We start from the raw sequence: 25,792 nt of genomic DNA on the forward strand, positions 1-25,792 counted from the left end.
GGTTTACCTGATTGGTGGGCTGTACTATATAAGCAGCAGAGTACCAGAGTGTTTTTTCTATGTATATGGATTGCTGGCGAAGCGCTTTGCTACTCTGGACTGTATATGTATATAACTTCACTGTAAATATCTGTATAATACACAGTTTGTTATACAACCAAACTGGTGTGTTGGCTCTTCATATCGACGTTCCTATTGCTAAGGCAAGTTACTGCTTTGGTCTACCTGCACTCGGCGCACGCTCCTGCAGTCAGGCACATCCTGAGCTTAACCATATTTACACTTCAAAATCAGTCATGATAAATTAGCAGAACTTTCTTCCTTATAAGTGTGCTTAGGTTTTCAACCGTAGGGGGGATGAGATCAGGAGATGAGAGGGTAGTGAGCTAGGGTAGCCCTAAATCCTAGGCCAACAGATTCCAGGCAATGTTCCCTCTAAGCTGCAGAGTCTTGTGAGCAAAAACTCTACTTTGTGAGCTATTGGCATTCAAGTTGTGAGCTGCTGCATAAGTTATTGTGCTCTGGGGTCATCCTTCCTTTGCTAAGACAAAAACCTGTGAGCTGGAGGCTAAAAATGTGTGAGCTAGTTCACACTAACTCAGCTTAGAAGGAAAGCTGATTCCAGGCAGAACAAACCAACTCAAATCTGGATAATAAGATATTGAATGATTTCAGGAGGATCTTCAGGTGAGTACAGCATTTTAGTACCACTCCTGAAGTTGACACAAATTGCTAGGGAATCAACACAATTTGAGAAAATTATACTAAGATTGCCCTTCATACTTCCATGAAGTAATCTCCTTTATACAGTTGAGTTCATATTGTTGTACTACAGATCCTAAATATGACTGATACTTTATTTCATTTTTATATAAAATAATCTTCAGTTTTTTTCACACAATGTTTAGAGCTTTGGATAGACTATAGTTCACCTATAAGGACAATTATGTTTTAGGTTGGAGGAAATGGAGAAAGATAGGTACTTTACCACATGTGGGTTACGTATCAAAACTCAACAGTTTTGGAATTTTACAAAATACCATGGTCAAAAATGTATAGGTTATTCCATTCCAAGCTGGAACAATATTGCTGGGATTTACAGGTAATTAACAAATACCTCCAATTAGAAGAGAAATTATAGATCTTATTAATAGCAGCTAAATCACTAGTAGTTGAAAAGTGGAAGAAAAAAAATCTTCCAATTAGCTTGACACTACAAAACAAATGGATAAAACATCTCAGTGAAAGGGAATGGAAAACCTGACATACATCCAACTTTCTAGTGAAATGGATCCTTTTCTATTATACTACAAAGCTAGCAGCATTCTTTGTAAGAAAAAGACTGATTTTGGCTCCATCTTTGCATTTGGCAACAGAGATACTTATTGTCTTTTATACGGGTAGTTTATTGAAAAAACGATAGAATTATTTTATAGCATTTATAATTACCCAACTGCTTACTCTTTTCATATGCCTCATGCTAAATTGATGGTCCCTGCTTGTAAGGTTTCTTTTTTGGCCACCCATTTTCAAAGTAAGATATTGAGTTATGCTTAAATATGACATTTAAGAAAAATACTCAGTTGTCTTATTATTCAAATCCTAGGAAACTCCAAGAAATCCAGCAAAATATTTTGATTATCCAGGGATGTCAAACTCATTTGTTACAAGGGCTGGATATGAAATAAATGGACTTTGTTAGGCCATGTGCATCATAAAATGTAACACCAGGTAGCAGAGATATAAACTTTATAAAGGACACAACAAATACAATTCAAATTCTTATTTTAACTTCAAATACAAACATGCTTAAAACACTAAAATTCGTGCTATATTTTGTTTAACAGTCTTTGACACCTCCCAAACCTTCCTCCCCCCCCCCATCCTTAAAAGATGGCTGCCTAAAGGAGAGGGGGAAATAGTGGGATTTGAAAATGCAATTTTAAAAACATCAAAAAATCACTGGGATCACAACAGAAACCAAAAATATAAACAAAAAAAATACAAAATACTCTGAGCCTAGGAAAACTTGAAATGGCTGGGAATTGCAAGCTTCTCCGCCTCCCCCATCTACTCAGAATCACAGCAGTTTTCCAGGGTCTCAGGGTTTTTTACAGTGTGGTTTGAGATAATAATTTTGGTTGTCCTCTTTAGCACTTGTTCTGATTGAAGACCTACATTAGGAGGAGTGTGTGTTAAAACTACTATTCCTCTGGAAAACTGGAGTTCCTTGAGTTTGTAGAACTCTATATTTTTAACTGGTTTGTTATAAACCTCCCCCTCGCTTTTAAAAAATGCCTGCCTAAAATGGAGAGGTGGGAGAATAGTGGGATCTGGCAATTTAATCTTTTAAATAAAACATAAAGAAAAAGCACAAGGATTACAGCAGAAATGAAAAAAATATAAACTGAAAAAAATACATAATGCTCTGTGCTTAGGAAAACATGAATTGGCTGGGCACTGCAAGCTTTCTTCCCCACCCCTAATCTATTCAACAGTGGCAGTGACTCTCCAGGTGCAGGGTGTAAGGGTTTTTTTTTTACAGGGTCATTTTGACATGGGAGAGGCTTGAATGCCCTTTGGAGACAATGGGAGCCAAGAATGCCAACTTGTATGGACTCCATTGAAATACATTGCAGAAAAAAGTTGCAAAGAAAATATAGCATGGGTTTTCTATTAAGATCCCTGGGGCCAGACAGACTAGTCCGGGAATGGAAAATCCACTCTGCAATTTTATTTTATTTTTTTTGCAACTTTATTGTGTTGCAGTGTATTTCCAAGGAACCCAGAGGAGCTTCTGCAGGCAAAGAGGAGCTGGGAAGTTTGGTAAACCTGCCCTCTGCTTCCTGTGTTCAGCTGCAGTTTGGGCTTGAGGTTCGAAGCTTAAGGGCAGGCAGGGTGGAGAAGAGAGCTGCAAGACAGATTAAAGCTCTGGGTGGGCTGGTTCTGGCCCCTGGGCTATAGGTTTGACACCCCTGACCTGGACAACTCAAACACCCCTTAATATTTTAGAATAACAGCCCTAATTTGGGCAATGGAGTTGTTTTCAATTCATAGGTCTGTGTATTGTGCCCCTTCACTTTCTGTGACCTTCTGGCGACCCTGTTGTTAAGGCACCGCAGGCCAATTCTTTTTGCACGATAGGCCCCGTTAGTTATGTGAGACCATTGTCAAGTTTGCAGCAGATAAGGAAAATAAAGCAAGAGTGTTATTCAGAAACCAGACTTTTAAAAAAACAAACAGAAAGAGAGAACAGGAAATAGTTTGGCAGCCTTATCTCAGGTTCTTTCTTCCTCTAGCCTTTAAAACACTTCACATCCTTTGTTGAGGGAAACAGCAAAAAAAACCCCAACACCAAAAACTGTGAGCTTGCAATGCCAACTGTAGATGCTTCAAGAGAACAGTCAATACCTCTTTTCCCTGCTAATTTACATGCAGAGAAGAAGAAAAAAGGTACCCTCCCTAGAATCTGCAGGCCAAGTCATGGTATGGGGATGTTATGTGTATTCAGGGCAAACAGCACAGAATCTCGATTTTGATGTTACGTTTGAGCACACCCTGAACATTAAATTGTTCTGAAGTCTGTTCCAAACCAATAAGCCAATAATTCTTTGCCATCTCAAGCCACAGAAGTCACCACTACAATGGTGGTTAGCTGGGCTGTGATCAATTTTAACTGCAATTCCGTGCTCTTTGGAGGTTGGTTGTTTTTTTGTGGATCCTTCTTAAAGCAAGCTGAAAGCCTCAGAAAACTGCACTAAGTAGTAGGTGTGTCAGCTCTGTCCCATGATGCCTAGCTAACTCTCTAGTTGGGAAGCTAGATAAGGAATGGGGAGGGTTTAGATCATCATCCTTTTTCACACACATCATCTTCATTGCATCCTTAAGTCCTACTCTGATGGGAATGGTAACCATTCAAGAGACTCACTATCAGTGTCCTAGAGCCATCAGCCTATTCATGGTTGCTCCACGGCATCAGAAACTGCCTGTGAGTCAGGAAACATACCATCAGCTATACTTTGACCTCGACTCTTTTGGCAAAGGGTAACCGCTGTGCCTTCACAAAGCCAAAAAATTGGGCAAAGGGGCTCTGTAAAGATAGTGTGGAAAGAATGGAGGTGTTTCATATGGTCTTCTATGCCATAGAAGGATAGGACTCCTTGGTCATAGTCCAACTTGACTCCAATGAATTTGCATAAGGACTCTTTTATCTTCTTAGATTCACTGTTGTGGTAGGCCACATAACAATCTTCTTGGACATGCAGGCCCCAGGACAGTTTATCTAGCCCAATGGTGAATGTGCAACCAGCCCGTTTCTTCCTTGGGATTTTCTCGTAAGCAATGCCAATAACAACAGACTGGCCAGATAGCTTGACTTCCCAGTAGTTACTGCCCTGGGTGAACTGCTGGGCACACAAGATCTGCCATGGCTCAAACTTCTGTGGGTCACGACTGGACAGTGTACTGCGAGAGCCTGGAGCGTGTTTGGCCTTCCGGTTCTGTTCAGACACTTGCAGGTATTTGTTAGCTGTGGCTGGGTCAAAAGTCAAATTCCGATGATCTGCAGAAATATCAAATTTGAGGGGGGGGGGGCCTATTACAGCCGTAGTATTTACCATAGCATTTAGCCTGTTTAAAAATCCTCGACTCCCCATCCCACCTTGAGCATACATTTCTCGAGGCAAGTACATTGAAAAGTAAAGTCACCACGGCAGGAGAGAACTGCAAGGTTGATGCACAGCACTAAGGACGCAAAGGTACAAGGTTGCAGTCTGCAAATGAAGGCTTAGTGACTTTAACATGACTTTTAATTCCACAAAATTAATATTCTAAGATTCCCAATGTGGCAGTTAGGAGCACCATGCTACCTGCTCATATGTTTTTTCTGGTACCAGCTTGAGTCTTGGGGATAATCTCCAAAGGGTCTTGAGTGGGTCGGGAAGAAAACAGTACCTCAGGTTGCTCCCTATCAATGGACAGAGTAGCTCCCTTCATGCTAGTCAGGTGCATCACAGTCATACACCCTCAGTTTGGTCACTCACAGACCTTCCGTCTCTGGTCTTGGGAGCTGTTCTGGGAGCAAACTGCCCCTTTCTTTGGATACTGAAACCAAACACCATCTTTCCCTGACCCAAAGCTAAGTGTCATTCCCTGCCTCAGTGCAGGAGGTACTCCAGAGGAACTGCACATGTGTCTGCAAGGAGCTGCCTCAACAAGGGAGCTGTTCAGAAGCAGCTGCCTCAACAAGAGCTTTTGCCTTCAGCTACTACCTTTCGCTGCCGTCCCCAATGCACTCAACCGCCTGCCATTTGTGTTGTAGAATCCTGCCAGCTTCTTCGCTGCCTTTCACAAGGCAACCACTGGCCAGCACAGTCCTCTTCAGGACACTGAACACATACTCGGATTTATTGAAGCTGCAACAAGACATTTCCTCTACAAATTTATTTTACTTGCTCCTATTAAGCAGCAGTACTGCAGTACGGTGGTCTGAACTCTTTGCTCACAACCTGAGTTTGATTCCGGCGGAAGATTGATTCAAGTAGCTGGCCCAAGGTTGACTCAGCCCTCCATCCTTCCGAGGTCGGTAAAATGAGTACACAGCTTGCTGGGGGGAAAGTGTAAAAGACTGGGGAAGGCAATGGCAAACCACCCCGTAAAAAGTCTGCTGTGAAAACATTGTGAAAGCAACGTCACCCCAGAGTCGGAAACGACTGGTGCTTGCACAGGGGACCTTTCCTTTTCCATTAGGCAGTAGCTGAAGAGGTGAAAGTGCTCGCTCATTCTGCCAAGGCAATAGGAATGAAGCTCTATAGTGCACTCATTAGGAAAAAAAATCCTCCACAAATAAGAAAGGTATGCCATCTATTTCCTTGGAAGCAAATCCTTTGTAGCTGCAAGCTCTGCCTTATAAAAACAATCTGAACTGCAGAACTCACAAACACCTTGTAGAAATCTGTTCTGTGCCAGGTTACCTATGAAGGGTGCCAACCGTTAACAGTAGTTCTGCTCTCCCTTGGTCAGTTTTCTGCCTAAATAAGGATACTAAACAGAAGCTGGAGCAGAGGAAGAATATGTGCATGTATGCATATGTATACAGAAGAATGTCCTTTATTCATTGGTTATTGTCCAAAGTTACTAAAACGTTTTTCAGCAGTTACTATTATAGTGTTTTCTGCATTGATCCTGTTCCACCCTTGTCAGAGAACGGGAGGAGTCTCAGTTGCTTGACTATTAGCAGGAAAATTGCATCTCTTGTAATTAAATGAATAGCTGTTTTAAGAGCTTCTTGAACATATATGAACATATGAAGCTGCCTTATACTGAATCAGACCCTTGGTCCATCGAAGTCAGTATTGTCTCCTCAGACTGGCAGCGGCTCTCAGGGTCTCAAGCTGAGGTTTTTCACAACTGTTTGCCTGGACCCTTTTTTGGAGATGCCGGGGATTGAACCTGGGACCTTCTGTTTACCAAGCAGATGCTCTACCACTGAGCCGCCGTCGCTCCCCGATCTTGAACAGCCATGTTAAGCTAATTGCAAGATGACCCCTTTTAAAAAGCAATGCCATTTTTTACAAAAAATAAAAATAAGATCACTCTGGTGTGGTGATGTGCATTTCCAGTGCCCAATAAAGAAACCTCAGGCAAGAAGCACCCTTCAAAATCTCTTTTCCTTCCACAAGCCAATAGCACTCAAAGTTTTCTTCCACAATTTAAAAGAACATATAAGTGCACTAGTAAATGAAGTCTAGGGACCGTCTCTCCCCGTATGAACCCCAGAGAGCACTGAGGTCAGCAGGGAAGAACCTGCTGACTATTCCCGGGCCAAAAGACGCAAAACTCCAGAGTACCCATACCCGGGCTTTCTCTGTTATGGCTCCACAGCTGTGGAATCAGCTTCCAGAAGAAATGCGGGCCCTGCGGGACTTTGAAACAGTTCCGCAGGGCCTGCAAGACCGTTCTCTTTCGAATGGCTTTCACTGAGTAAATTGCTAAGTAAATTCATCATCTGAATAGCGCCAACATGTCAACATACTAACACTAACTTATTGTTTTTAGAATTTTAATAGTTTTAATTACCTGCTGGTTTATATTGTTAATTATAACCTAATGTATTTTAACTCAATGTATAATTCAATGAATTTTGTTGTGAGCCGCCCTGAGCCTGCTCCGGCGGGGAGGGCGGGATATAAATAAAATGTGTTGTTGTTGTTGTGAACAGTTTTGATTCAGGGCTAGAACCCCAAGAGGACAGATTGAAAGTCTAGCCCACAGGAATTCATTGATCAAGCAGCATTGATCAAGTCCAGCACGCTGCAGTGTTGCCCTAGACTTCCAATTCACTTCAACAGAGAAGAAGCTCTCTGCAAAGGGCTGCATTTGTGAGCCACCTTCTCCTGAAGTGTAATGGACTGTAGGCCTGAGAGGAAAAGAACTGCAAGAATCAGGACGACTTTCTCAAGCATTCCAAAGCAAAAGGAGCTGGATCCAGGAGTCCTGCATTTCAGCATGGGGACTATGAGCCAAAGATCGATTGCATGAAAAGGATGCACTTGCATTCACACAAGGGAAGGAAAGGTCCCCTGCGCAAGCACCAGTCGTTTCCACTCTGGGGTGACGTTGCTTTCACAACGTTTTCACGGCAGACTTTTTACGGGGTGGTTTGCCATTGCCTTCCCCAGTCAGCTACACTTTCTCCCCAGCAAGCATTCACACAAAGGGGTTGCTAATTTCCTAGCCCCTACATTTGCAATCTCCTGCATCTTTCAGAAAGAGAATCCAGAACAGTTTCACAAAAGGCCACAACAGACTACAACAAATTCTGTTCACACAAGATCATCCCTTGACCCAACCCCCTAGGGCTTCCATGGGCTGCACAGTTGCCTGCTTTTCTTCTCCACTAAGTCTGCCTTCTGTGCCTCCAGCTTCATCCTGTCTTCCATGATTAAGTCCTCGCATTAAAAGGAATCTTTGATTCTGTATGAGTAGCCCTGTTAGGTCCAGGCAGCAAAACAGAGCCAGCTTGGTGTTGTGGTTCAGAGCAATGGACTCTAATCTGGAGAGCCAGGTTTGATTCTGCCTTCTTCCACATGAAGCCTGCTGGATGACACCGGGCCAGTCACAGTTCTCTCAGAACTCTCTCAGCCCCATCTACCTTACAATGTGTCTATTGGGGGGAGAGGAAGATGATTGTAAGCTGCTCTGAGACTCCTTTGGGTAGAGAAAAGTGGGGTATTAAAACCTCTTCTAAAAGAAAACAGGAGTCCACAGACAGCTAAAAGACTAACACAATTTATTCTAGCATAATCTTTGCTCTCACTCCTGAAAGCTTATGCGGGAATATTTTTTTTTAAACCTTTAAGGTGCCACTGGACACCTGTTTAATTTTCTTACATTCTGTATCTCTATCTCAAAATGGCATTCAAAGGAGATTATACAAATGATGCTGACCTGTTATACTCAGGGGACCTGTTATACCCAATGGGAACTCATTTGCACATTAGGCCACACACCCCGATGTCACCATTGTTTCACACAGGGCTTCTTTTGTAGAAAAAGCCCAGCAGGGACTCATTTGTGTATTAGTCCATACCCCCTGGCACCAAGCTAGCCGGAACTGCATTTCTGTGTATTCCTGCTCAAAAAAAGCCCTGGTTATACTTAAAAAGGTAAAGGAAAGGTCCCCTGTGCAAGCACCAGTCGTTTTCGACTCTGGGGTGATGTTGCTTTCACAATGTTTTCACGGCAGACTTTTTACGGGGTGGTTTGCCATTGCCTTCCCCGGTCATCTACACTTCCCCCCCCAGCAAGCTGGGTGCTCATTTTACCGACCTCGGAAGGATGGAAGGCTGAGTCAACCTGAGCCGGCTACCTGAACCAGCTTTTGCTGGGATTGAACTCAGGTCGTGAGCAGAGGGCTCCGACTGCAGTACGGCAGCTTTACCACTCTGCGCCACGGGGCTCTCTGGTTATACTTATCTTACTCTAAAAATCAGAATTATAGAGTTGGAAGGGCTCTCCAAGGTCATCTAGTCCAACCCCCTGCAAAATGCAGGAAACACAAATACCTCCCCCCACCACCTACATCCTCAGTGACCCTTGCTCCATGCCCAGAAGATGGCAAAAACCTCCAGGATCCCTTGCCAAACTGGCCTGGAGAAAAATTGCTGACTGACCCCAATGCTGCAATCAGCATTTCCCTGGGCGAAGAAGATCAGTATACAGTATGTAGTTCTCTCCTCTTTTGCTGCATCCTCGCAACGATCCTTTGAGGTGGGTTAGGCTGGGAGAATACCTGGCTCAGTGAACTTTGTGGTTAAGTAGAAGCTGAGCTCTGATGCAACACTAACTACTGCACTATATTGGTTCTTGCTGTGCAAATTTGCTTGCCTTCTGGAGGGTGAAGTTGGATTTATTTCCATTGAAGAATACAAGTTGTGAATACAATCTTATGTGCACTTACTTGGGAGTAAAAGTCCTGCCGAACATCAACCGTTCTCAGCGAATGTGCAAATGGATCAAGCTATCATGCTTTCAATCTTCAGTCTATGCAATCATTTTATACAAAGAGGGAACATTTCATATCCAAGGAAAAGGATAACTACATGCGTGGGTAGGATCAAGGATGGAATTACTCCTCTGGTGTAGGGTTGTTTTGTATTTTGTATGTGTGTGTGTGTGTGCCTGCACCTGGAAGTCATGTCGAGCTCTGGTGAGCCTTGAGGATATTCAGGGAGGTGGCTGAATAAGCCTGTCCCCACCTCTCAGCTGGGTATTTCAAGGACAGCCTCCCATACAAGAACTAACCAGAACTGACCTGCTGACTTTCTGAGATCTGACGAGCTTGGGCTTGCCTGGGCTATCCAGGTCTGGTGATTGGTTTAGTTTTGACAGCTTACAGTAACTTGCACTGAAAGAAAGGTTCATGCAAGCTGTTTGGCTCAAACCCTTCATCAGCCGTGGAAACGGGGGTCAAGTCACCAAGACTGTTTTCGCACGCAGTTTACCACGCTGCCGTGTTCCTGTTCTCTCTGCAGCGTCTGTCGGATTTCCCATTATCTGCGCCGGAGTTACAGGAAGTGCCGTGGCTTTTGCGTAGCAAACGTAAACTGGGTTTTAGCGGTGTACGTTTGCTACGCAAAAGCTGCGGCACTTCCTGTAACTCTGGCGCAGATGGTGAGAAATCCGACAGACGCTGCGGAGAGAACAGGGACGTGACCCCGTGGTAAGCTGTGTGCGAAAACGGTCCAACTGTTTCCTCCTGCAACGCTTCCAGCTTGGGGGACGATGCAGTGGGTGAGCTAATGCCCGTCGTCAGTCCCACTAAGCTGAGTGGACCTACAATGCTGGCTTGCAGCACAGCAGTAATGGCTCAGCTTGACTTTTTCCAGAGTCGTTTTCACTTCCCAGTCCACTCCGGGTAATGTGGGAACTAAAACAGTGTTGCCACTTTCTGGAAAGTCAGGGAAATGGAAATTGGTCAGGGAAAGTCGGGGAAATTGTTATTAAAATATATTCAAGCAGTGGATTTTTGACCTGCTGCTGAGAGAGCATGATCTATTCTTGTGGCAACTGGGATAGAGAAGTAGCAGAATGCAAGTAAAACTTCATGATGCCCTTTCCCAGCTCCACCTTTTTCTCAGCTCCACCCCCAGCAACCAGCCTCATGTGTTTGTTGAGTTCTGTCCCTGCATGATTTCCAAGGTCTGCCTGTAGCATTTGCAAACCGAGGCTAGTTTAAACGTTTAGCAATATACAAACTTTAAACATCTGTTTTCATCCCTACCTGCTAGTACTGCATTTAACTTACATATAAAGATAAGCATGTTTTTGGGTCATGCTTGTGTATGGAATGGATGTTTGGTCTCCTGATAAACCCAGCACAGAATTACAAGTGAATTTTGCCGCTGTTGCATTTCACAGACAACTAGCACTTTCTACCTTGCACCATGCAAATTAAATTTTGCAAATGTGATTGCTTGTTCCTGCTGGAGTTTACAGAGTACCAGCTCTCTCACCCTCTTTCCTGACTTCTCCCATGCATAAAGGTTGCAAATGAGGGTTGTCTGCTTCTCTAGATTGCAGAAACGCCACCTCCTTTCTTGCTGCTGATCTGCTCATTACACTTTCCGGAACCAGAAAGTGAAACTTTCCCAGCTTTGGGCAGTTCCTACTTGTTAGCATTCAGTGTTTACTTGAATTGAAGTTTGAATCTTGGTGTAATTTTTGGTGCAACTACAAAACAGATGTTGCTGCAGTGAAGCTGCTTTTAACTCTCTGACTTTGACAAATATTTTTGCAGTTGAGACTTGTGCAGTTGTAGAGTGGAACATTTCATTAAGCCTTGCATAAATGCAACGTGACCTATTCATTTTTGAACTTGTGGTTATATTTGAATAGTGGTCAGGGAAATTGACAAATGGTGGTCAGGGAAAGTCAGGGAAATGAAAAATAAAATTTTAGTGGCAACCCTGTAAAAACACATGCAAGTAGGAACATCTGGGGGGATAGGAGAGGGGTGGGTTTTTGTCTCCTGAAAGGGGAGCAACTATTTGTACAAGCTCGTAATTCGTACATAACAAGTTATGTTGAATAGACAGCTTGTGTGAATAGTTTCTTCCTCATTGGCTACTCTGAGCACTTTGATGGAACCAGTGTGCAGAATGAGTGTAGGGTTGCCAAGTCCAATCCACGAAATATCTGGGGACTTTGGGAGTGGAGCCAGGAGACATTGGGGATGGAGCCAAGATCAAGGCTGTGGCAAGCATAATTGAACTCCAAAGGGAGTTCTGGCCATCACATTGAAAGGGACGGCACACCTTTTCAATTCCTTCCTTCCATAGGAAATAATGAGGGATAGGGACACCTTCTTTTGGCGCTCATAGAATTGGACCCCCTGGTCCAAATCTTGTTGAAACTTAGGGGGTGTTTTGGGGAGAGGCACTAGATGCTATACTGAAAATTTGGTGCCTCTACCCCAAAAAACAGCCCCCCCCAGAGCCCCAGATACCCACGGATCAATTCTCCATGATTTTCTATGGGAATAAATCTCCATAGGGAATAGCAGAGTTCCCAGCAGACATTTCCCTCCCCTCCCCCCGCTTTCTAACGACCCTAAAGTGGGGGGAGGGCCTCCAAACCGGGGGATCCCCTGCCCCCACCTGGGGACTGGCAACCCTAAATGAGTGTGAGACTCTGGAGATTTACTGTCTGAATAAATACAGGGCGAGGCTTAGAAGGATGTCTGTATATATCAATATACTCATAGCCCTACTGCTCTAGAGCAGCCCAGGAAGTTCCTTACCTTTTAAAAGATGCATTCTTAATTCAGTCTCTGGAAGACACTGTGCAGCTCTCACTCTGACTGCCTTAGATTCCAGTGAGGCTGAAGAACGAGAGACAAAAAAAAGGGGGGGGGATTAAATAGCAGGAAGATGTAAAACATTGGCATTTTTCAAATAGTGGACATGTCAAGACTCAACAAAGTGTTCTGGGAGCCCTATTAGGAGAGGGGTGCTGTCTATTTGGTTGAGAAAACATCTGGGGAGTGGCCAGATGCTACAGCACATGCAGTCCCAGCTTCAGTACATTGGCATCTCCAGGTAAGGGATATCGGGCAGGACGTTTCAGGAAAGACCCCTTTCTGCCTGAGATCCTGCCTGTCAGAATAGAGCACAGCACTAGAATTTGGATGCACTAATGTGCCTTGGTATAATGCTGCTTCAGATCATAGTATATTCAAATTCTGAGATGCCCTGAAGGGTTCAAGCACTGTGGACTGGCTATGGGGGCTCTGTGTGTCACTCTTATTATTCCCACAAACCTAAGAGGCATTTCCTGTGGCGATGGAGCATCCACACAGCGATTTTCATTGTCCTCTCAAGCCCCCTTAGCCACCACCAGAGAGCTCTAAAAATAGCAACTACTGCAGGGGTGTCAAACATATGGCCCGTGAGCCTGATCTGGCCCCCAAAGGGCTCCAATCAGGCCCACCAGCAAGTAGCCATTGTCTGCTTCCTTCTCTCCTGCTTGTTGCCATTTTTTCTTTCTCTCCTGTCAGGAGGCAGCCAAGCAAAGCAGCTTCTCCTCGGTGTTCCCCTTCTCCCCTTCTCAAAGGAAGGAGGAGGGAGGGGGAGCTTCAGGCAGTGGAGGAGCTTGGCTCTGTGGCTCTGCTGTGTGATTAAGTTTGCCAGGCTCAATCAATCACACTGCAGAGCTACTGAGCCAAGCCTCTCTTCCTTCTAGTGGCTGAGGCTTCTCCCCCTCCTCGTCTCCTGAGTAAGGAAGGAAAGAGAGAGAGCTTCCTTGCCCAGTTTCCTTGATCCCACTGGAGAGAGAAAAATAAAGCAGTTTTAAAACCAGCAACATTTTAATCAAAGTATGAGTTTTTGCCTTGCTACAGAGAGAAAGAGTGTGCATGTGTTTTGTTGGACTTGTTATGGGTGCGGCTGAGTTTGCCCCCTCCTTTATTCATGCTCTCATGATTCAGTGCCAGGATTAGATTGAGAGTGTGTGTCCAGACCATGTTTACCCAGCACATTTTCTTTGATTTTTCTTTCACATTTTCCTTTGATTTCTTTTGATTGATTGGGGATTTTGAACTTAAGACTTCCCAGATAGTAGGCTAATACTGACCACTATACTTGGTTGTCTCTCTGTTCCTGCACTGCCTCATAGGAGAGGCAGTTATTTTTCTAGGGAAGACTACAGTTTTGTAGATAAACACATAGCCCTTGGTTTGTGCCATGGTACTTTCACATGTTCTTGACCAGCACAAGAAACAACTTATGTACAAAAGCTCACAATGCCCAGCCATTTCATGTTTTCCTCTGGGTCTTAGGATCAAAGCATTGACCTTAAGATTTCTGTAATGAATGTCAATAAATCAAAAGCAGGTTTGCAACTTACAGATGCACACCTGAACAACACCTGAACAGCATACTCAAGATTGCTACAGCACAGACGTTGTCTCCAGTTTTTGATGCAATAATTCAGAGCAAGAGGTGTCAGTTATCAGAGACTATTAAACAAAAAATTGCAAGTGTGCTGATGTTTTAAGTATGTCTTATTTTAAGTAAAAAAATCTTTAATTGTGTTAGTCTGTGTCCTTTATAAAGTTTAAATCTGTGCTACCTGGCATTACGTTTTATAACACAGATAGCCAGGCCCGATGTCAAATCTGGGCCTCATAATATATTTACTTATTTATGTTCAGCTTATATCCCACCCTCCCCGCTGAAGCAGGCTCAGGGTGGTTTACATTCCACAAAAGACACAGAAAAACCAGTATTGATATAAACCACAAATATAAAAATACATAATAAATAAAAACACAAAACTATATCAGGTACTATTTTGATCTTAAAATAGAATAATAGTGGATAGCTGCCAGTTCAATCCGTATTAAATTTTGTTGTTTGACTGTTACTACGAGATAGTCTATCGAGAGAAAGATCATAAGTCGTGATTGTGCGTCTGAGGTGGGCCAGATAATTCGGGGTCTGTTGTTATGGGCCAGATGGTTCAAAATCTACAAAATGTCTGTTGTCATTGATCTTAATTTACAAATGCCTGGTGGAAGAATACCGTTTTGCAGGCCCTGCGGAACTGTAGAAGCTCTCACGGGGCCCTAACTTCTTATGGAAGCTCATTCCACCAGCACAGAGCTACAACAGAAAAGGCCCTGACTCTGGTCATTTTGAGCCTGGCCTCTTTAAGGCCGGGGATCGAAAGCAGGTTTAGACAACCCTGTACTAGAGTGTTACAGCACTTTACTGTTGCACTGGCTTATTATTTTGATCTGCTATTGCCTCTGAATTTCCAGCTTATATATTTTTATAAAACCTTTTGTGTTGCAGAGATATAAGCATGCACCTTGTTCCTTGTATCTCCACAGCCAAAAGGAGTAGAAACTCTTTTTGAAAATTAAACTGAGGGGAGCCAGTAGACTCTGGTAATAGGCAGTTGTAACATTATTGCACTGTAATGATCTAGCAATGCTTATTAAACAAAAGTTTTTTAAAGTTCTCCAGTGGGGGGAGCAGCAAGGAAGATAGTGCCAGTGGGTTGTTTCACACAGATTTGTGCCAGTGGATTGTTTCACACAGGAGACCTAGCTTTGCCTCCCATTAGGATTAAAAGCACACCATCACACAAGCACATCTGCCCTCCGAGCTGCGCTCATTCTTACCCCGTTTCCAGATGCTTCCTATCCGCATTAAAAAGCTACCTGGATTTTCCTGGTAGCATCCCCCTAAATTTGATGAAGGTCGCATCATCAGCTGCTGTCGGAATGCCCCAGGGTGACTCATAAGCGGAAGAGCTGTATGATCGCACCAAGCCGTTACCAGCATGGTAGGGTTTTTTCCCTCCTAACCCCACTTGTGCACTTCTCTGCTTGAGTACGCACACAGGGGACTTTTTAAAAAGAACAGCCCTTTCTGCAGCGAGTCCGTGGTTGAGCCACGCCGCTGCCAGTCTGAGAAGACAATACTGACTTTGATGGACCAAGGGTCTGATTCAGTATAAGGCAGCTTCATATAGCAGTGTGAATGGGCAACCACTGACCACTGCCGGGATTCTGTCCCTTCAGCAGCTGCTGCGGCCTGATAGCCTGGAAACGGACCAAACTCAAGCGGGTTTTTTCCCCTACTACAGGATAATATTGCGTCAATTTCACAGTGTGAAACCAGCCAGTTTAAGTGGGACCTTAAAAATGCGCACATTCTCATACACATGGGCCTTTCCATCCAAAGGATGTATCATGCTAAGCTTCTGAAAGACTGCATCAGTACAGAGGAAAATCCAGAAGGTAGATGATTAAGGGATGAAGTTTATGGATGTTCTATGAGTGTGGCATTTAATGGACCATTTTCTTCTGTACTGCGCAGTCCTTCAGTTAAGATGCTCTTCTCAAGTTCTGTTTTTCTTTGCCCCTGCTGCCTGCGGAGCTGAGGTAGATTTCAAGAACAGCTGCAGCTTTTTTAGTGATGGCACCTCACATTTGGAATAGCTTCCCCACTTGAGGCTCACCCTCAAGGGTATCCTTTAGATACTGGGTGAAACCATTTATCTTCGCCTAGGTTTTTTGTTTTAGTAGTCTACTTCTAGTCAGGGCGTTGTCTTATAGAGATATTTATTTACTTTATTTATATGCCTTTCTCCTCAATGGAGACTCAAAAGCCACTTACATTGTTCTTATCTCCATTTTATCCTCACAATGAGCACCGTGAGGTAGGTTAGGCTGAGAGTGTATGATTAGCCCAAGATCACCCGACAATTTTCCACGGCAAAGTAGGGATGTGAATGAGGGTCTGTTAGATCTATCATTTAGCCACTATACCATACTGGCTGTAAACTGCTGCTTCATGCTGTTTTTATGGCTAGATTTAATACCGATAATTTTATCGTGGTGGTTTTTATGGTTTTACTGTATTTATTTTTTTTATTTTATGAGCCACCTCAAGCAGCTCTCTGGAAGGATGCCATGCACATCTTCCTAATCTATTTTGGCACTCATCCATAACAATCTCAAGCTCATTGCTGCCATTTTTCTTTCACTGTATCCTACAAAGGTGTCGATAACTAGATTCATTACCACAGTAATAACTCCACTAAGCCACTGAAAACCTGATCCCCCCTGCCCCGTGCTACCCTTGAACTCCATACCCCAAAGAAATAGAAACAATTACACTGTGCATCAGCTGCTACTGGATTAAAGGAATTTGACAAAGCTTCTTGAAAAATCCGGGAGACCGTACTGAAGAACTTAGTGATCGAATCCACGCTGCAGGCCAAATCAAATTCAAGAGGAGGAACTTCCAAGCTGCCAGGAGTAGGGAGGACCAAAAGTTCCTGCAACAAATTTTTTTTTTAAAAGTTAAACCACAAAGCTTGGTTATCTATGAAAACAGAACTGACCTTATGTCTTATTTAAATGTAATGGATTCTGGAGCCTCTTGATATGTCACCTTCCCTCTTCCTAGTCTAGGATTCTGGCTCTGAAGGGCCTTCTTTCACCCATCCTCCTGTTCTCTTGTCATGGTTACATCAGCTAATCCCTGTAGCCAGCCCTTTTTTTCTTCTGTGGCTCATAAACAGAATGCACATGAGCAGATGCAAGATACTCATGTAGGGGTTTGTTCAGAAGGTCTGCCTTTACTTTTTTGTTGGACCGCTGACAGAACATTTGCTTTCTTGCTTGTTTCTTGCTGACTTTAAGTTGTACTGCATCTAGTAAAAAAATTGGGCACTTTAATATTAATTCTTTCCTGTTTTCCTCCACAAGAAAGGATGAAGTTTTATAGGAACGTCAAATAGTTTTCCACTGTCTTCCACGGAGAGAATAGTCTGTTTTTATGCTGAATAGAGACATCCTGTGACCCTAAATGGTAATATTGGAACTGGAAGGCGCTTTCTAATTTTTTAAAAAGCAGACTGCATAGGTTGTTATAGCATTACTACTACTTTGACCCTTCAACAGGGGGGGAAACTCGGCAATTCTAAAAGACAGCAGCATGTATACACTTTCAAAATGAAGACTGTAATTCCTTTCCCTCCCTACCATAATATTTTTTTTCTCTCAGAGGCGCAGGAATGGATGGTAAGGCAGGCCACAGACTGGAGCCTCTCCCTACTGCAAGATCTCTCCTTTTCTCTGCAAAGGGATGACCCAGTCAGTGGAAGTTTCCCTCAGGCAGTTCCTCTTTAGCCTGCCTGTTGGCATGGTGGGTGACTCACAGTAAACTCTGCCCTGCTCACTTGCTAACCACTAGTTCTCAGCAAATCCTCCCCCACCCCCAGCTAACAGAGCAAGAAGTCCTCTTTGTTGAGAGTCCACATGACTCAAAACCTCTTTGTAGTCTCAGCAGCACATGGCATCCTTTATGTCAAACATATAGTTGCTGTCTAGCTACTGCACAAGTAAAGTAGAATATGTATGTGTATGTGTATGTATTACTGAACACAATATCTTGCATGAGGAAACCGGAGCTCCTCTAGTTATAAGTTTCTTGGAAAACAACCATAAACAACATAAATAAATAATGGCACTGCAAACTAATAGTTACACTGGCTCTATAATTGCTTTTGGAATTGAATCTCCTGGACTAAAACAGGAGAGTACACAATTGAAATACCAGTTTGGTTATATGTACCTGATTTGGCCACAAGGCAACGATATGTCACTAATATTTAGCAGAACATCATTTTCACTTGAGACCATATTAATATAGCAATAATTGAGCCTATGAGCAACATTTATGCTTGACTATTGAAGAAGGCTGTAGGCCAAAACATATCTGTTTTAGAGTCACGTAAGGTCCTAATTTTGAAATACTGACCAACTGGTAATCTGTACAGAAGCTATATTTGGGCCTTTAATTGTTGTAAAACTAATCTATTAAAATACATGCTTTTTTATTATTTGTAATATTTATGCGGTATATTTATTGATTTTGCATTGGGCCTCCTAATTTGCATCCATTTAACCTTTCACTTTCTTAATTCCTTTTTGGGGATGTTAGGTTTCGGTGCCCCTCTTTCTCTCCCTATTCTTCTGGATTGTGACAGATCCCCTGACAAAACCACAGGTGAAATGCAGCGGGATCAGGAATAATAAAAGGATTTATTAGGGACGGTGGCTCAGTGGTAGAGCATCTGCTTGGTAAGCAGAAGGTCCCAGGTTCAATCCCCGGCATCTCCAAAAAAGGGTCCAGGCAAGTAGGTGTGAAAAGCCTCAGCTTGAGACCCTGGAGAGCTGCTGCCAGTCTGAGAAGACAATACTGACTTTGATGGACCAAGGGTCTGATTCAGTATAAGGCAGCTTCATGTGTTCATATTAGGGGAGGGACGGTGGCTCAGTGGTAGAGCATCTGCTTGGTAAGCAGAAGGTCCAAGGTTCAATCCCCGGCATCTCCAAAAAAGGGTCCAGGCAAGTAGGTGTGAAAAGCCTCAGCTTGAGACCCTGGAGAGCTGCTGCCAGTCTGAGAAGACAATACTGACTTTGATGGACCAAGGGTCTGATTCAGTATAAGGCAGCTTCATGTGTTCATATTAGGGGAGGGACGGTGGCTCAGTGGTAGAGCATCTGCTTGGTAAGCAGAAGGTCCAAGGTTCAATCCCCGGCATCTCCAAAAAAGGGTCCCGGCAAGTAGGTGTGAAAAACCTCAGCTTCAGACCCTGGAGAGCCACTGCTGGTCAGGGGAGGGATGGTGGCTCAGTGGTAGAGCATCTGCTTGGGAAGCAGAAGGTCCCAGGTTCAATCCCTGACATCTCCAAAAAAAGGGTCCAGGCAACTAGGTGTGAAAAGCCTCAGCTTGAGGCCCTGGAGAGCTGCTGCCAGTCTGAGAAGACAATACTGACTTTGATGAACCAAGGGTCTGATTCAGTATAAGGCAGCTTCATATGTTCATATGATTCACTGAACACCTTGGTTTCTTTTGCTGCAACTGCTGGTGTGGCCCTGGCGCCTTCACTTTATACAGCCCTTCCTCAGTGCAGCAGGATGGAGTGAGTATGTCTGGAAAGGAGGACTGAGCAGCTTGTTGAAGCACCCTGATCCCTGTCATCTAGTTCAGGCAGAGGGGCTGCATACTAACTGGCAATACATTTATACCACAAGCACATAGATACCTCCAGAAACACCATGCCATCAGGACAGGCTAGTAGCTGCCGGGCCTTCTTGTTGTGCTCGCTAACAGTGGCCTGTTGATGGTGCAGCTGATTCCAGTTCTCTTGCACTTGGTTTAGGGCAGCAGCCTGTTCTTTTTCAACTCTCTCCAGCGCCTTCCTTTGGCATTCCTTCAGGGCTTCACTGAGATGGACACATTTTTGCAAAACCGCTGATTTTAACTTCTCCGAGGAATCCTGTAACAATGAAGGGAGTGGGATTACATACGAAAACTTTGAAGGATGGGATCCATGTTTCTCTGATGGGTATGGAGGAAGACACTGGAGAATGCAAAGAGAAATAATCTTTGCACTGCAGGCATGAGCTCTTGGAGAGGAAGAAAAATAAGTGAACCACTTGCTCTTTCAGCAGCTACAGTTTCTGCTAGGGAGGTGAAGGATGGGGAGAAAGTACTCATTTCCCTTGGGGTGATGTCCATGGACTTCTTACCTTAATGCCAACTGCTTGCTTCTCCAGCTTCTGGATTTCTTCATTAATTTCCTTTTCCATCTTCTCAGTTTTCTCCAGTGTTTCCTTTAAATTCTCCTGCCAAAGAACCCCCACAAGTGTCAAGTATTTTATTCTCATGCACATAATCCTATTACTCTCTAGTTCTCCTAGACAGATGATGTTTGTTTCCAGAATTGCTATCCCCTGTAAAGACACTAAAGGATAGAGACTAGTTGGGGATTGAGAAGTGGATGGGATTATTGTTGGCTGGCATCCTCCTTTAGATCTTGAGAGTGGAAATTTCTTCTTAGCCTGAGGAAAAAACCTGAAGAGTATTTTGAGAAGGCTTTTTTGGTCGAGCAGAACAGAACTGGGTAGCCAGCCAGTCATCCCAGCACAGATATTTAGGGTAAACATAAGAACATAAGAGAAGCCATGTTAGATCAGGCCAATGGCCCATCCAGTCCAACATTCTGTGTGGCAGTGAATTCCACATGTTAATCACCCTTTGGGTGAAGAAGTACTTCCTTTTATCCGTTTTAACCTGTCTGCTCAGCAATTTCATCAAATGCCCACGAGTTCTTGTATTGTGAGAAAGGGAGAAAAGTACTTCTTTCTCTACTTTATCCATCCCATGCATTCCATGCATTATCTTGTAAACCTCTTTAAGAGGCTTGTTGGCAGTGGGCCATAAATGTTGTACTTCCTACTTGGTAACAGCTGTGTCAGCCTCTTGCGCTGGTTTCATTTTCTTTTCCTCTTTGCTGTAGCTGCTTTCAGCAGGATGGTAAAAGGGTTAATATGGCAGAATACATGCTCGCATAATACAGAATATATGCACACATAATGATGTGAGGGTGGAGGAAAAGGAGGTGAAGTGACGTAAGGTGGGAAATTTAAATTTTACTTTGGTGGGATGAAGCGACTTCCCAGGAAAAGGAGATGTCGGGGTGACCTTTGACCTGGATGTGACATCACAGGAGGAACTATCACATGCCGATTAAGTTCCCTCCCTTCTCCAACCCCCAGCCTCTAATCCTCTAAGAGTTTTGCTTACCTCTTTTATCTTCCGCTCCTCGTCAAACAGAACCTTCTGATGGTTCTGGCATGCCTTCAGTGCGCATACACAGCAGATAAGCTGCTTCTCAGTCTTGCAGTAGAGCTCCAAAGCCCGCCCATGCCTTGGACACCTTTTCTCACAAACCGCTGCTACCTTCTCTGGTTCAGGCGTCGGCAGTTCTCCTAACTTGACAATGTCTACAATAGTGTCAAGTTGAACAGTCTTGCTGAGCTGCGGTCTCTTAGAGAAGCTTTTCCTGCATTCAGGGCAGGTATAGCCATTCCGGCTCGCAGGTCCCTGCTCCTCTTTATCCCAGTGGCTGTTGATACACTTCTCACAAAAACTGTGACCGCAGAGTGCAGTCACAGGAGTGGCGAACATTTCTAAACAAATGCAGCATACTAACTTATCTTCCAGCTTTTGAGAGCCCCGAGAAGCCATCCTGCTGAAAGCAGCTTCAGCAAAGAGGAAAAGAAAACGAAACCAGTGCAAGAGGCCGACACGGCTGTTACCAAGTAGGAAGTACAACATTTATGGCCCACTGCCAACAAGCCTCTTAAAGAGACAAGCATAATAGGCACTGCTCGCTTTATTAAATATCACGCTGTCAAGAACAAACAGCAGAAGCCATGGGGAAATTCCACCCCGATGTTTAAAGGCTTATGGAAGAAGAAGAAGAAGAAGAAGAAGAAGAAGAAGAAGAAGAAGAAGAAGAAGAAGAAGAAGAAGAAGAAGAAGAAGAAGAAGAAGAAGAAGAAGAAGAAGAAGAAGAAGAAGCATGGATGATGATGATGATGATATTGGATTTATATCCCGCCCTCCACTCCGAAGAGTCTCAGAGCGGCTCACAATCTCCTTTGCCTTCCTCCCCCACAACAGACACCCTGTGAGGTAGATGAAGATATTGGATTTATATCCCGCCCTCCACTCCGAAGAGTCTCAGAGCGGCTCACAATCTCCTTTGCCCTCCTCCCCCACAACAGACACCCTTTGAGGTGGGTGGGCCTGAGAGGGCTCTCACAGCAGCTGCCCTTTCAAGGACAACCTCTGCCAGAGCTCTGGCTGACCCAAGGCCATGCCAGCAGGTGCAAGTGGAGGAGTGGGGAATCAAACCCGGTTCTCCCAGACAAGAGTCCGCACACTTAACCACTACACCAAACTGGCTCTCAGAACTTGTATGAGAACACAGAACTTGTAAGCTATGTTGCTGTTATATAACTGATTAACAGGACCTTTTTTTTTGTAGAAAAAGCCCAGCAGGAACGAATTTGAATATCAGACCACACTCCTTGACACCAAGTCAGCCGGAACTGTGTTCCTGCTCAAAAAGAGCCCCACTGATACACATACCTAAGGTGGCAAGATGGTGATGGATGAACAGCCTCAGACAGCTGCTCTGCTGTTTTAGCTTTCTAAATGTACAGTATTTACTGGACCAAGTTTTATCTGCTCTGGATTACTGGACTGTCTGGACTATTTGGTCTGCTTGGGATAATTGGTCTGCTATATCTGTATTTTGTTGGACTGCCCAGCTCCAATAATAAACTTTTCTTCTGCTTCGCAAGAGAACAGTGAGAGATGGGCAGGCTGGGAGTTCCTGCCACAAAGAGAATAGAGGGTTGTGACAAGCATAATTGAACTCCAAATTGTGACAAGCATAATTGAACTGGCCATCATATTTAAAGGAACCGCACACTTTTAAAATGTCTTCCCTCCATTGGAAATAAGGATAGGGGCACCATCTTTTAGGGCTCATAGAATTCCAATCTTTTTGGAACTTGGAGGGTCTTTTGAGGAGAGGTGTTGGATGCTCTGCTGCAAATTAGGTCCCTCTACCTCAAAAAACAGCCCCCCCCCCCCCCGCCCAGGCCCGTAGCCAGAAACTTTTGGGTGGAGAGGCTCCTGAGGTAAGAATTCTGGTGCGGGGGGGCCGTGGGGCAAGATGGCCCTATTTGCATGGAGGGCTTCTCTTGAGGAGCCCTGCGTGCAAACTCCACCAGTTTGCCCCCTGTGTCTCCTCCTCCCTCCGTTCCCCACCCCGTGTGGATTTCTGAGCCGCAACCAGCTCTAGCGCTGTGTCCCAGCTATCAAAAGTGCCCCCCCCCCATGCAGATGGCTGGAGTGGCGGGTAAAACCGCGCCGCGAGGCCGCTCTTGCAGTCTGTCAGGATCGGAGTCCTGACCGCTTAGCCACGCTGTCGCTGACTCCTCTCCCATCCAGGAAGCGGGGAGGGGAGGAGTCAGCGACAGCGAGGCTGCGCTGTCAGGACTCCAGTCATGACAGACTGCGAGAGCAGCCCGTGGCCTGGTTTTACCCGCAGCTCCAGCCATCTGCGGGGGGGAGGCACTTTAGATAGCAGGAATGCGGCGCTAGAGCCGGTTCCGGCTTGGAAATTCTCACAGGGTAGGGAACGGAGGGAGGAGGCGGCGTGGCGGGGAGGAGGTGACGGGAACCTCTTTGTGATCATTTATTTAGATGCTGTTTTAATTTATTCCCAAAGCCCCACCCAGCACGCAGGGCACATCCGCCAGGCCCTGCAATGCCTGCACGAGCATGGTCTCTACAGCAAGCTAGAGAAGTGTGCCTTCGACTTAACAGCAGTCGAGTTCCTTGGCCACATCGTCTCACCCCATGGGACTCGGATGGACCCGAACAAAGTCAAAGTGGTCCTGATCTGGCAGACGCCGTGGAACTGCAAGGACGTACAGCGGTTCCTTGGTTTTTCCAATCATTACCGCCAGTTCATCCCTGCCTATGCCGATGTAACCATGTCTCTGACCCAGCTCCTCCGGCCTAAAGAGCCATTTCACTGGACTCCAGAGGCAGACCATGCCTTCACGACCCTGAAAACATGCTTCACCACTGAGCCGCTCTTGCGTTATCCAGACCCGCAGCTGCCGTTCACAGTAGAGACCGACGCCTCCAGCATGGCCCTCGGCACAGTGCTATCCCAGCAGGAGGACCCCTCCCAGCTGCTACAACCCTGCGCATACTACTCACGGCAGCTGATGCCTGCAGAGCGCAACTACACCATCTGGGAGTGGGAACTCCTGGCCATCAAGACCGCCTTCGAGGATTAGAGGCATCACCTTGAAGGGGCCCGCCACCCCATTCAGGTCCTGACTGACCACCAGAACCTGGAGCATCTACAGACTGCTCGATGTCTCACCCAGCGTCAGATCCAGTGGTTCCTCTTCTTTTCCTGGTTTGACTTCCAGATCACCTACATCCTGCAGAACCAGAACCGGAAAGTGGACACCCTCTCCCGAAAACCGGAGTACGCTGTGCCTCTAACGGAGGAGACCCCAACCCAGCTCAGTGGTAGAGCATCTGCTTGGTAAGCAGAAGGTCCCAGGTTCAATCCCTGGCAGCTCCAACTTAAAAGGGTTCAGGCAAATAGGCATGAAAAACCTCAGCTTGAGACCCTGGAGAGCCGCTGCCAGTCTGAGAAGACAATACTGACTTTGATGGACCGAGGGTCTGATTCAGTAGAAGGCAGCTTCATATGTTCAAAACTGAGCTCATCCTTGCACCCTCGGTCTTTGCTGCCACCACGACTCGCCTGACCTTGGCTGCAGACATCCAGGCCAGCCCCCTGGGTTCAGCAACGCCTCCTGGAAGTGCAAGATGGCCCATCCAGAGACCTCTCTACCTGCCAAGGTCTCCTCCAGCACCGTGGGCGCCTATACGTGCCTCCGAGGCCCCTCCAGGCCGACGTGCTCCCCTCAACTCCCCTCCTGTGGGGCACTTCAGCCAACATAACACCCTGCACCTGCTCACACGTAAGTTCTGGTGGCCTTGCGTCCGTGCAGACGTGGCCCACTATGTCGGTTCCTGTGAGGTCTGCCAGCGGGCCAAGGATGTACCGGTCAAGCCCCCAGGGCTTTTGCATCCCCTACCCACGCCTGCAGGACCCTGTGACACGGTCTCCCTGGACTTTATCACCAAGCTCCCCAGATCCAAGGGGCACACTTGCATCCTGGTGATGGTGGACCTCTTCGCCAAGATGGCTCACTTTGTTCCATGTCCCAAGCCGCCCATGGCTCCTGAAACAGCCCAGCTCTACCTCCAGCACGTCTTTTGCCTGGAAGGGGTCCCGGAACACTTGATCTCAGACCAAGGCCCCCAGTTCATCTCCCGATTCTGGCAAGCCCTGCGCTTCAGCTTAGGCACCCTGGTGCATTTGTCCTCAGTGTACCATTCCCAAACGAATGAGCAGACTGAATGCACCAACGCCACACTGGAACAATACCCGCGTTGTTACACTAGCTACCAGCAGGATGACTGGGCCACTTTGCTACCCCTGGCTGAGTTTTCCTACAACAATGCTGTCCATGCGTCCATGCAACAGACCCCATTGCTGCCACCTATGGGTACCACCCTCGCTTCTTCCCCGCAGTCCTGCCCCCCACAGCAGTCCCTGCTGCTGATGCGCACCTGCAGGAACTCCGGGCTCTCCAGGACTTGCTCCGAGAGCAGCTCCAACAGGCTAAAGAGGCCTACAAGACAACTGCTGACCAAAAGCGACAGGTGGGGCCCCCACTGAAGCCCGGGGACCGCATCTGTCTCTTCACCCATTACCTGCGTTGGCCTGGCCGGTCTTGCAAGGTGGACCC

General features: G+C 45.5%; 1 protein-coding gene across 2 annotated transcripts; it reads right to left on the bottom strand.

Annotated features, from left to right (window-relative positions):
* Positions 1-1,732: 1,732 nt before the first annotated feature.
* Positions 1,733-21,677, bottom strand: TRIM65 (tripartite motif containing 65). 2 transcript variants are annotated; one of them, XM_060252704.1, is made up of 6 exons: positions 21,174-21,677; positions 20,117-20,212; positions 19,626-19,863; positions 16,689-16,847; positions 12,302-12,382; positions 1,733-4,561 (listed from the first exon to the last, which is right to left on the bottom strand). In XM_060252704.1, exons 1-6 carry the CDS (start codon positions 21,615-21,617, stop codon positions 3,957-3,959), a joined length of 1,623 nt encoding a protein of 540 aa, XP_060108687.1. In that variant the 5' UTR covers positions 21,618-21,677; the 3' UTR covers positions 1,733-3,956. The 2 variants fall into 2 exon arrangements, with proteins under 2 accessions (XP_060108687.1, XP_060108688.1); XM_060252705.1 differs by lacking the exon at positions 19,626-19,863 and having other exon boundaries at positions 16,689-16,851.
* Between the last annotated feature and the right edge of the window lie 4,115 nt (positions 21,678-25,792).

Source organism: Heteronotia binoei, chromosome 13 (genome assembly GCF_032191835.1).
Source record: "Heteronotia binoei isolate CCM8104 ecotype False Entrance Well chromosome 13, APGP_CSIRO_Hbin_v1, whole genome shotgun sequence".
Lineage (NCBI taxonomy): Eukaryota > Metazoa > Chordata > Lepidosauria > Squamata > Gekkonidae > Heteronotia > Heteronotia binoei.